At 33.7% G+C, this 12,809-nt stretch overlaps 1 protein-coding gene across 4 annotated transcripts in view; it reads left to right on the forward strand.

Moving 5' to 3' along the window:
- Nucleotides 1-12,809, forward strand: part of NBEA (neurobeachin) — a 656,028-nt gene that overhangs the window by 177,025 nt on the left and 466,194 nt on the right. For all 4 annotated transcript variants that reach the window (XM_081046841.1, XM_081046842.1, XM_081046843.1 and 1 more), the window contains exons 18-21: nt 471-579; nt 9,103-9,184; nt 9,407-9,530; nt 10,358-10,550. In XM_081046841.1, the coding sequence (XP_080902967.1) occupies nt 471-579; nt 9,103-9,184; nt 9,407-9,530; nt 10,358-10,550 (508 nt within the window). The remainder of the gene's footprint in view (nt 1-470; nt 580-9,102; nt 9,185-9,406; nt 9,531-10,357; nt 10,551-12,809) is intronic.

The raw sequence follows: 12,809 nt of genomic DNA on the forward strand, positions 1-12,809 counted from the left end.
AGTCAAGTCATTGGTTTCAATCTAGTTGTGGAGGGCGGAACTCGCTGGTCCATGTCGGACTTGAACCTGTGGCATTGGTGTTACGGGTACCGCGCTCGAACCAACTGAGCCAAATGGCCAGCCTTCAGAAACCAGTAATCTTAACCTAAGAAACTAAATAGTTATTAGAAATTTGAAAATAATAACTGTCAACATTTATATAATGTTTTATAATTTGTATATTTCACATTCTAATTTGCACAGATATTTTATTTGATAAGTGTTTAAATGGTATTTTTGGAACTTAGGAAGATAGCGGTGCTATGTATATACTGTCATTTCTTTTGTAGATGAAAGTTAGTAAAAATAATCACTTACGTGATTCTGTATCTGCTTGTAGATTGTACTTTCTTATCTCAGAGTCATGAGAATAGAAAATCCAGTGTGTTTCATAGTATTTTGTGTTGTTTTTCCCCACTCTTTTTCTCCAGGAGAAAAGTTGAAATTATGCATACTCATAGTCTTTTCACTCTTCTTGGAGAAAGGCTGATGTTGCATACAAACACTGTGACTGTCACCACGTACAACACACTTTATGAGGTAAAAAATTAAAAGTGGGTGATGATAATTTTAAATGTTTGCAGTGTAAACCCTCTATGGAATTGGGATCAGTAGTTGGTCAGTGATCTAAATTGCTAAAATCTAAAAAGTCAGTAAAATAAAAAAAAATAAACAAATTTAAAATTGTATTTTAAAACATATCTACATAGTCTTATTTGACTTTTTTTAATTTGTTTTTGTTTAATGTTGGTCCAAAGGCTTTTCTTTGAGTATAGGTTGGCTGATTGGCTTTACACAGTTTATTTTTTGCATATACCACACCTATTATGTATTACATATCAGTTCTCTCTCTCGCTCTCGTTCTCTCTGTCTCTCTCTCTCTCTGTCTTTGTCTCTAGTATGTAGCAATTACCAATATTAACCTAGAATTGATTCTGGGGTAAATTGTAGTTAAGAATTAGTGGTAAAAATGATATCTGGAAGAAACTTTAGATCTCATCATTTCAATTCAGAAATCCCTTTTTCATAATTTCTAACAGATGGCCATACATCTGGGGTTCAGGATTTTCTGTAATGCATGTGCTACCTCCCAAAGTAGCTGTTTTTATTTTTAAATATTAGGAATGTTCCCTTATGTTAACCTCAATTCTACTTTCCTGGAACAGATCCTTGGTAGCACTAAGTTCTTTTCTCTAGCACAAGGATTAGCAAACTACCAACACCCATCTGTGTAAGGCCACGAACTAAGGAGTGTTTATATTTTGAAACGGTTGAAAATAATCCAAAGAAAAATAATATATGATGTGTAAAAATTATATGAAATTCAAATTCAGGTCCATAAATAGTTTTGTTGGAACACAACCACACTTGTTTCTTTACAAATTGCCTGTGGTTGCTTTTGTGTTACAGTGACAGACTTGAGTAGTTGCAACAGAGGGTGTTTGTCATGCTCTCATCACTTTGCACTGCTGCTCTACAGATCAGAGTGATGCAATAACGTAACGCATATAATGCTGAACATAACATTTATTTTATAATACCAGCGTATATTCGTGATGTTAAAACAAGAAAAGTGGACTTCAGATCTTACCGTTTTAAAATACAGTGGGCCGTGGATATTTTGGAATAGATTTCGATGGTAAAACATTGTGTCTATGACACAAGTAATGATAACACAATATACATGGGCATTACTAGATTAAACACTCATAATAATATTTCTAACTCAGAAAAACAATGATCAGAAAATAGAAAACAATATCTCTTCGTTGCAGATTTTTTACAAAAATAAAATGAAAGACATTGAGGAGGGAAGATGCTGAGATTCTGAATGGAATTGTACTACAATTTTAAATTAATATGGGACAAATTCAAACTCCTCCAACACTACATTTTTTTTTTTTTCATCTAAGCCATAGGCCAGATATTGCTCAAGTCTAGTTTTTGCATGGCCCAGAAGAAGGGGATGGTTTTTACATTTTTAAATTGTGGGATCAGGGGAAAAGAATATTTTTTGGCATGTGAAGTTTTATGAAATTCAAAATATAGTGTCCATAAATGAAGTCTTACTGGACCACAGCCATGTTTATTCATTTAAGTATAGTCTATGGGTGACTTCTTACTGTAATGACAGAGTTGAATAGTTGTGAGAGAGGTCATATGACCCACAAATCCTAAAATATTTACTGTCTGACCTTTCTGTAAAAATTTTGCTGCAGAATTAAAATTCTCTCTCTACTGCAATACAGAGAAATATGTTTCCCTTCTGTTGTTTTTGTAAAGTTACATTTTAATCTGATATCAGAATTAATATACATTTATTATAGAAATTGGAAAACACAAAAAATCACCATAGTAAAATTTATCCGAGTATCTTCATTAATACTTAGGTTAAAGGTATATATGAAATCTTAACTCATACACATGTACACAGAAATGCGTGCATGCGTGTGCGCACATACACACACACACACCCTCTTATGAAATACCATTCAGCCAATAGTTTTGTGTCTTGATTTTTTCACTTAACAATATACTGCAAATATTTTTATTACAAAATGTTCACCTTAGTTGGGGAGGGCCAACTAGGTTTTGTGGTTATCTTCGTCCATTTGGGCTGCTGTAACAGAATATCATAAACTGGGTGGCTGATAAACAGCAGAAATCTGTATCTCACAGTTTTGGAGATTGTAAAGTCCAAGATCAAGGCACTGGCAAATCTGGTGTCTTGTTCTCACTCATTTAGCGGTTCATAAACTGCCTTTTCTCTGTTCTTACATGGCAGAGGACAGGGGAACTTTCCTGTGTCTCTTATACAGGCACTACTCCCCTTCACAGGAGGCCACTGCAGCTCTTCTCACCTCCCAAAGGCCCTGCCTCCTAATGCGATCTACTGGGGGTTAGGTTCTGACATGGGAATTTGGGGGTGGGGTACTGACATTCAGTGTGTAACAGCAGGAGATACGGTGATGTAACAGCTCTGCAGTTGTGGCTGGGAAGCAGCCTTAGAGATATGAACTCAGTGGGGTGGCTGTCCGATAACACTGTATTTACAGAAACATTAACTTTAGCTGTTTCTTTTAATCTTTTGTTCCATTTTCTCATCAGTAAATTTAGTAATGACTACCGTTTAGACAAATGAAGAAAACTCTTTTGGCTACTCTGTTGTTGTTTTTTGTTTGTTTCTAAGCTTAATATTCCAACTTTGTGTCAGTCGTTCCTCACATTATCTGATTTGTAAACTCTACTCTCCAGAGCGCTGTCATTTATAATTAGAGTTTTCTATTTTTATTGCTACAGTATTTGGCCTACAGAACTGAATTAGCACTAACAGACAAATGTATGCAATGCAGAGCATCTTGATTCTGATATTATATTTTCCTAACAATAATAATAGTATCTTTTTTGGGTACTTCCGGTGACAGTGACTTTGGCTAGTACTCTACATACATTTTCTTAGGATCCTTACAACAACCCCATGAAACTTGTTTTTTTACTGCTTTTTTAAACAAACAAACTGAAACCCATAATTAAATAATTTGCTTTATGTCCTATCACTAGTAAATGGCCAGACAATAGGCAGTTTCTATAGTATATGTGTGTAAGGCAAAAAATGTCAGACTCTACCTTTAGCTGACAGCATTGAAGTCTTCCTCTGAGTCAAAACCTTCCTACAGTATCAGGGTTCTGAATGCTAGTGTCTAATATTGATTAATGTGCATTTCTGTCTTGGCTTTCTTACCTACTACTTGCTTTGGTTGATGCCCACAAATGTTTATATATATATATTACACAAATTTCTGACCTTCTGCTTGTTTGGGCCTGTATAGTGTCAGTAGAGTAGAAGGTCTTTGTAGTCCATGAAACCTTATATTATAAAAGAAGTAAAGCTAACAATATAATACGTTGACTTTGAAAAATCACTGTGTACTCCTAACCATAAAATAAGAAAATGTCCTGTGTCTGTGTACACATACACATAATTTTGTTAGCCTTCCTGAGAAGTGGCTCAACAGCAAGTGCAGCAGCATTTTTACCTGTACCAGCTGTACCCACATGTACTCTTAATATCCAGCCTTTAGTCTCTAATGATATTCTACACTGAAAGAAGCCAGGTGTTTGCTGATTCCATGGCTTAGGTAGATAAAGCCAGGACAAGTTTAAGTCTTCTGATACTGGATAGTGTGTGATACAGAGGTTCTGAAATGGTAAAGTAACTGCCTCACAGGGCCTCTGACTGACCAGTTTAGCAGTAATATATGCTTTAAAGTACAATAATAGCCATGGTTAATTGGAACAAAGGACTTTTAGGTAATTGATACTCTGAAAAGGAAAGTTAACGTAGGTGTACAAAAAGCCCCAAAAGAGACGGTTATGATATGATTGGTTAGTACTGTTGTTCTCACTAAAAGTAGGAAGGTCTTCACATAAGCTAATAATACGACTAAGAAATCAAATTGTATTATCAGATTGATAGGATGGTGGGTGACTAATTCTGGACCACCAAAGTTTAAAGGTTGTATCATTTTGGAGGTCGGCATCTATTACCAAAAAATAAAACATGATAGGTTTATACCTGATTTCTCTTAATATAATAAGTGAAATTTTAAAAAAAGAAAACTCAGCCTCAAAACCTGCAGATGGGTTTGATTCACCTTGTAAAACCCAACCAGGGCCTGTACCCCTGGCAAGAATCAATTGGTTGATAATCTAGAGTTTGAAAGCTTGTTTTATCTCTCTCTTTTTTTTTAAATTTGGGGAAATTACCTTCAATCACTGTATCAGAATAAATATTACTAAAACTGTAGGGAGGTATAAAAAAAATCACAGAAAAAAATAAAGAACTGTAAAAAATCTATGGTGTTGTTAATGATATCTTAGAATACGTGGTTTTCAAAAAATGTTTGGAAGTCCAGTTAGGATAAAGACTATGTCACTATAATCTTTAAAATTCTAAATCTGATACAATGCCTGTAATGGAATAAACAATAAATATTAAAGGGCAAAATGAGTTAGACTTTTAGCAGGATGTCATAAAACATTACATAAGTTATATAGATGCACAAATCTATCTTAGTTATTCTAAATTTTTTTTTAATTATTAAGAAAACATCCCTCTCATCCCATTTCTGAGGTGAATTTATTTGTATACTAAAAGTAAGTTGGCTTTAATAGCCTCCTCTTTGCAATTACTCAAATCTATTTTTTATATAAATACTGGAGGTGTCAAAAAATGTATACATATTTTAAGCAGTAGTTCGCCGTAATCAGAAGTGCCTGGATGCTGATGGTAACCACTTTGAGCACCTCTCGTAATTGCAGAAGTCAATCATGACTTGTATTCATCTTTTGTTATTGGTATATATTGAGTATTACAATTAATACAGTTTTTTTCTTTCTTAAATGTGTGTACATTTTTTTGCACCTTCTGTATTTTTTGAGAATTGTACTATTTGTGAAAGTTGAATCTTAAATTTCATACACTTTATATTTACTTTTCACTCCATCTCAATTACACATAATCATATTTTCTTAATGTTTTGTAGCTCTAATACACTTAAGAATTAATTATTAGTTAGGTTTTAGAATATGTGCTCTAAAGACAAAACTAGATTTTTCTGTTTATACTTGATCTCAACAATACTAATGATTCATTTTATTAAATATTGTGATATTGATATCACTTTATATGTTCGGGTTAACTAGTTCTCTTTACATACTATTTCTATAGTTCAGTTAAACACTTATTGCAGAGACAGCTAGATATGGGATCTTGTCATCTGAAGAGCTCAGTTTATTATAGAAATAATGAACTGATTTTTTTTTAATGTTTATTTTTTTACTACTTTATCTTTTTCTACAAAGGTATAACATTTCCTAGGCACAAATTTTTTTTACAAGATGATAATCAAATTTAAAACTTTCTAGTACCTCATCATAAAACCTCTTTCTCAAAAGTATACAATCTCAGAGGGGGCAATATGTTAAATATTAAGTATCCTTCTTACAGATAAAGAAACTAAAAGTCAAAATAGTAATATAGCTTGTCCAAACTGTAAAGATACAAAGATTCTCTGACTGCCACATACCTTCAGTGGCAGTTTGATGGGACAGTAGGGTTAATAGTTTCCCATTTTAAGAAATGAACTAGTACTACTCCTGTCACAAAAGCTGAGGCTACTAACCCAAAATGATTTCTGCATGATGAGGCTGGGAAGTGCATATGTCAGAGAAGCTCCAATAACTCTTGCTTAAATCTTCCATCTCTGTGACCCATGGATTGCGAGGTAATTTCACTTATAAAATAAAATTTAAATGTATAATGCTGGGCTCAGATCTATGTCTATAAATAGTAAAATTATTGGGTTTCCTCAGTGCTTATAATTCATTTCCCAGCCCTCTCCAATATGATAGCTACTAATCACATGTAGTAGCTATTAAACACTTAAAATGTGGCTGGTGTGAATTGAGATGTGCTGTGAGTGTTTAACACACAGTGGATTTTATGTCCACATGGGCTCTGACCCTCCGCACTGTTTTGTTCGGTAGGAGTAGGGGTGAACTGCCTCCGCACAGCTCTAACCAACACCCGTGAAACCCATGGTCCATCCCGAGTCCTAGTCTTTCATTAAAATGTCTGTATCTACATTCATCTCTCTTTTTAACATCTTATTATTTCCTCCCCCCCGCCTTGTAAAATTTACATAGTTTCTTAATGACAGTCTACCATGTTATTTTATGTAACAGGGACATGGATTTATGCCTGTTTCCAGAATGTCAATTAAGTACTTGATTCTAACCGTATAGTTCCACTTAGGAACTGTGTTTCCCATCCCAAACGTGTAGCAGAGTGTTCTTCATAAGTAAATGCTGAATTGAGTTTTTCAATACATTTTTATCATTAAACACTCTTGGACTATGTTATAGTTTTCAAAGCACTCTCACATGTGGAGCCTTCGCTGATCTTCTCAGCAGCTTTATTAGACAGGCAATGCTATTATACCCTCCTTGTTAAATGATTAAATAGGGCTGAAAAAGGACCACATAAAACTGGAGATTCTTTGAGATGAATTTCGTTTTCTGTTCAATAAGATTTTCTTTTGGGGGTGAGAATGTTTTGAGTATTCTCTATAATGGAAGAGTATGGCCTACTCTTTTATAAGCTTTTCTGCAGTTATTTTTAATCTCTTTGTAACCAGAATTCTCGGGATCTTGTCCACTGGGCTGCAGGTTCACACCAGGGCTTTTGGGGCAGATCTGTATGAAAACTCCTAAGCGAGGGTTTCCAGACAGGAATTTCCACCTGTTCTCAGGAATTTTTTTCACTTTCCCATTCCTGAATCCTGAGAAAAGTTGGTTGGGAAATTGGGAAAATTGGCTCCTTGAACCGGTAATACCCACAATGGGAAATAAACATACTACTCACGATGTGTCTCTTAGACATTTTTCCTGTTTATTGCTAGGGTTTCCGGGCGGGAATTCCCGCTCTTTTTCGGGATTTTTTTTTCTCTTTTCGGTTCCTGATTCCGAGAAAAGTTGGTGGGGAAATTGGGAAAATCGGCTTCTTGAACCAGGTGATTGGCAGTATTGGCCATCACTTTATGGAAACAATTCATTGTGGAGACCGGGACAGCAAAAGAAATTCCTGAGAAACGGGTGGGAATTCCTGCCTAGAAACCCTATCCTTAGTATATACCATATACTGAATGTTCTGTGATATATGGTTTTCAAAGAGAGTTTTATCCCATGTGTCAGCTTTGTTTGATTAGTAGTGCAGGTCTGGAGTGCTCTGTTGAGAAAATTCTGACACACTGTTTAGTTTTAATAGTAAAGTGTTTAGTTTCAACAAAAGTGTGGGAGTGAAGGGCTGGGGTACATATGCCCTCTGTTTATCAATTTAGTAATACCTTTTTGATATATATTCCTGATATAACTAAGTAAATTTACTATCTTTCTCATCTCTTTTTTTAAGTTTGAGCAGAAGGTAAGAAAAATGCTACTTCTGGGTGTTATGACCTTTTGCTAATCAGAACAAACCATCCATGTCTCTTGATTAATTTACGTTCTTCGTGCCCAACTTTTACAATACAGCTATGTAGAACTAGGTTTTCAACTAACTTTTTTAGTTCCTGCACAGTTTTTGTACCTTAATATAGGTTGAATTATTTTAAAACGTTCATGCAGAACTCAGGATATTAAGCAAAACAGGAAATTAAGTCACTAACATAAGTTATCTTTATTAAGTATAGTCTAATTAGATTTTTTTAATATATGCAAGAATAGAGGTAAACACAGCTTAAAACCTAAAATACAGTAAATGGTCATGTATCCATTATTTGTATAGAATTTAGTTATACATTTTTAACTAACAAATATTTATTGAGTACTGGCAGTGTGTCAGGCATTGTACTAATTCCTAGGAATATAAGAGTGAAAAAGATGCAAAAGAATCCTGCACTTATAGAGATTGTGTTTTAGTGGAAAAATTAGTAAATGTTTTAGAATTGTCTTTATTTGGTCAACTTTTGTCATTTTTTGTTCTTTGAAACAAGTTTTTTTAAAAAATCATTAGTAAGAGGTGATGAGCCACATTTTTTGTAAGATTTTTCCCTTACCACGTTTTGTTTTGAGTTGGGACCCAGACTTCAGACCTTATTTTTTTATTTACTTATTTTCTAAGTTTTTTAAATTAATAAAGGCAGAAAGGGTCAAATGTTTACGATTTACAACATAAGTATATTAAGAATGTAGACTGAAAAGGTATTTGAAACAGAATGAATTCTTGGACTTCTGAAAAGGTATTTGAAACAGAATAAATTCTTGGACTTCCTGATTAATCTTTCCTTTTATAGATGTTGGTCCTGGTTTTGTCTTTATATATAATAAACAAAATTTGAAAATTCCAGAGTTTAGAAGTATGTGAAATTCACTAGATGACCCTTTAGAAGAGATTTTTTTTTTTGACAGAATTGACATCTTTTGCACATTGATTGTGTATAAATATATAATTTCAATTGTGTTTTGAATTATTTCTAAGTGAAATTCAAATTCTTCATTTTTCAGATATTGACAGAGCAAGTATGTACTCAAGTTGTACACAAACCACATCCAGAGCCAGATTCTACAGTGAAAATTCAGAATCCAAGTGAGCAAACAGCAATTCTTTATTGTAATGCAGTAGAAACATGTGAGATTGAATCAAAACTTTTTCCAATCACCTAAATCTTTATGGAGTTTACCTAGTTCATGACACTTATACTCACCTACAATAGTGCTAAGCTGTACTTGAAAATCAGTAAATACTTTTTGACTGGAAGATATGATGTAGTTATAAATCTATACTAAAACTTCTTTTTGTTCTTCACAGTGATTCTTAAGGTGGTGGCAACTTTGTTAAAAAACTCTACACCAAGTGCAGAACTGATGGAAGTTCGTCGTTTATTTTTATCTGACATGATAAAACTTTTCAGTAACAGCCGTGAAAATAGAAGGTAAGAAATTTGAATACTATAACAAAACTTTATTACATATAATCTTATTTTTTTTCCTTTCTCATCTCTTTCAAAGAAAACAATTTCAAATCTTTCCCATATTGCTAAATACTTTTAATTGTTAGAAAAGACATTGTATGTTTATCTGAAGTAATCTGCATATTATGCTTGTTTATTTTTATGTTGGAATTTAATTGTATAGATATTATATTTTAGTAGCATATATTATATATATATCAACAAACTATTATTTAAAATGCATTATTCCTTTTGGTGCTATCACCAACAGTACTTTTATTGTAATTGTGTTGGAATTGCTCATATTCAGCCATGCTTTTCCTGAGTTTGTCTGATAAGTGATTGTGATCTAGGACATTGGGTACAGTCTGAGCCATGGTTGCTGGCTGAGTCTTTAATTTAACAAATATTGATTGATCGTCTAATGTGTATAAAGCACCTTGCTGCACAGGTTTTCTTAGTACAACTTAGTGGGAAAAACAACGATAAAGCAATGGTTACCTTATCAAGTGTGCTGTGAATGCTACATGTGATGAAGGAGTAGAGAAATAATAAGTAAATTTGACTGGGAGACTTAGGAAAGCAATTTTAAATGATAATTTGGATTTTTCCCGGCAGAACAATGGGGGAACCTCATTCCAGGTATGGAGTATAGAATGTGCACAATGATTGTACACAATGATTGTACACAATCATTGTGGACTGTATTTTTCATAGGTCAGGTCATGTTTTCACTATTCATCTAAATTTAAAATAGTCAATTATAATATAATTTAAGTATTTTTAATGAGTTTATTTTTCCCCACTAGGTGTTTATTGCAGTGTTCAGTGTGGCAGGATTGGATGTTTTCTCTTGGCTATATCAATCCAAAAAATTCTGAAGAACAGAAGATTACTGAGATGGTCTACAATATCTTCCGGATTCTTTTGTATCACGCAATAAAATATGAATGGGGAGGCTGGAGAGTCTGGGTGGATACACTCTCCATAGCCCATTCCAAGGTAACAGGAATTAGCGTTTGATAGCATCAGGGTTTCAGCTGTGGAGTGAATGGCTGCAAACATTCTTCTGGTGCCATCTTGTGGGCGTCTTCCATTATCGCCAACTGTATCCCGGTTCTCTGTTTTTGGTTTTTCCCCCTTTGTTCATACACTGTTAGATCTTGAAGTGTTTTGTAGATCATTTAATTAAAACTCCAAGTTTATAAATACGGGATTTTAAACTGTAAAAGTGACCCCACAGGTTTTATAGCAGATCTGAGTCTGAACCATTTGCTCTTTTCAAAGCTAAAACATAACTGCTATTTCCTATAAGAATATTTCATGATATAGACTTTGCTGTATTCTTTTTAAGACTTTTAAAAGGTAATCAGAAATCATTTTTATTTTCAATAAATACATTCAAAGTATTTAAGTTTAATGGTATTTTTAGTGCGTTATCATTTCTTTAGTTTTAATCCTAAAAATCTATAAATACTATCTAATCTTTGGTTAAAGGAGGACATAGTTTGCTAATACCTGCTATTGGGACTTGATTTCATCTTCTGTAAAATGAAGGGGGTTTTTGTATCAAGATAATCGCCAAAGAAAGTCCCTTTCAACCTAAAATTTTGTTATCCTATCATTTAAACATAAATTAATTACCATATGTGCCTATAAGGAAAAATTTTAAACTTGTTTGGATTTTTTTTTTTAGATTTTAGAAGAGCTTTTATTTCTGTTAAAAAAATGTATAATATATTGGCAGCTTACTTTTATTATTGCATTAACAAACTTGAAAATAGTATTTTATAGGAAAAGACGTTGCATTTTTAATGTAACACATATACGAGGTATGATTAAACAATACAGTGAGTGTTTAAATTAAAAAAAAATTATTATAGTAAAAGAACATTGCCATTAATCTCCCTTAAAATACTCCCCTTCACTTGACCATAGTTATCCTATACTTCTAGCCACTTTCTGAAGCAGTTCTGGAAGTCCTCTTAAGTGAGTGTCTTCAGCTGTGCTGTTGTGGCTGCCTCAATGCCCTGAATAATTTTGACTTTGGAGAAGAGCCAGAAGTAGCACAGTGCCAGATCCAGTGAATAAGGTAGATGAGGACACACTGTAATATTTTCATTTGACAGAAATTGCCGCACTGGAAATAGTGTGTGACATGGAGCGTTGTCATGATGGAGGATGATTTATGGCACACTTTAAAACACACTGTCTCTCAACTGTAGCTCACACCCAATTGACTGCACCAAACACAGTAAAACTTGTCACACACTGTTACTAAGGTTCGACGTCCCGCTTCTCGTATTGATGACCCCTGCCTTTCCATTAGATGGCACTCAGCAGCAGCATTCACCATAATTTGTGATCACAATGAAAAGGCGCTGTGTTACACACCGCTTCTGGTACGGGAATTTTTGTCAAATAAAAACATTATAGTGTGTCCTCATCCACCTTATTCACTGGCTTTGGCACCGTGAGACTTCTGGCTTTTCCCCAAAGTCAAAATGACCATGAAAGGTAAATGTTTTGAATCGATTCAGGACATCGAGGCAGCCACGACAGTGTAACTTAAGACATTTGCGAAAGAGGACTTCCAGAACTGCTTCAGAAAGTGGCAAGAATGATGGAATAAGTGTGTGTGAAGTAGGGGGGAGTATTTTGAGGGGGATTAATAGCAATGTGTCTTACTGTAATAGTTTTTTTATTTAAACATTCAAAACGTGAATGTTTTAATCACACCTTATTTACATATATCCTGATTATTCCTAAACAAGCCTATATAAAGTAACAAATTAAAGTAGCCTATATAATGATAAAATTATGATGTTTTAAGTTTATAAATATATATATATATATATATATATATACTTATAGATACGTGTTTTTTTTTAGCTTCAGTTGTTAAAATCGGCACACATATGAGTAATAGATGGTGAAAAGTGATCTAGTCATAGTACTCTGTATACTGTATATTATTAGCCAATTCTCTGTTCTAGCTCAAATACCTCAAATATATAGGAGTTGAACTGGCATAGTAAGTAAGGGTAACATTGAAATATTAATCTCAAAAAAAGACCTCTTATGTAAAACTTTAATATTGTTAGTTTACCTCTGTGTCTTTGAACACATAAGTCATATATAACTATTTTTGATGATTATTTGCAATTACTTGATAAAACGAAGCACTTGTCTTAGGATTAATATGTGTGTGTGTGAAATCTTAAAATTCTTGGCACCATTTTGCTATTATTACCCTAATTT

Source organism: Rhinolophus hipposideros (genome assembly GCF_964194185.1).
Source record: "Rhinolophus hipposideros genome assembly, chromosome: 4".
In the NCBI taxonomy this organism is placed as follows: Eukaryota; Metazoa; Chordata; class Mammalia; order Chiroptera; family Rhinolophidae; genus Rhinolophus; species Rhinolophus hipposideros.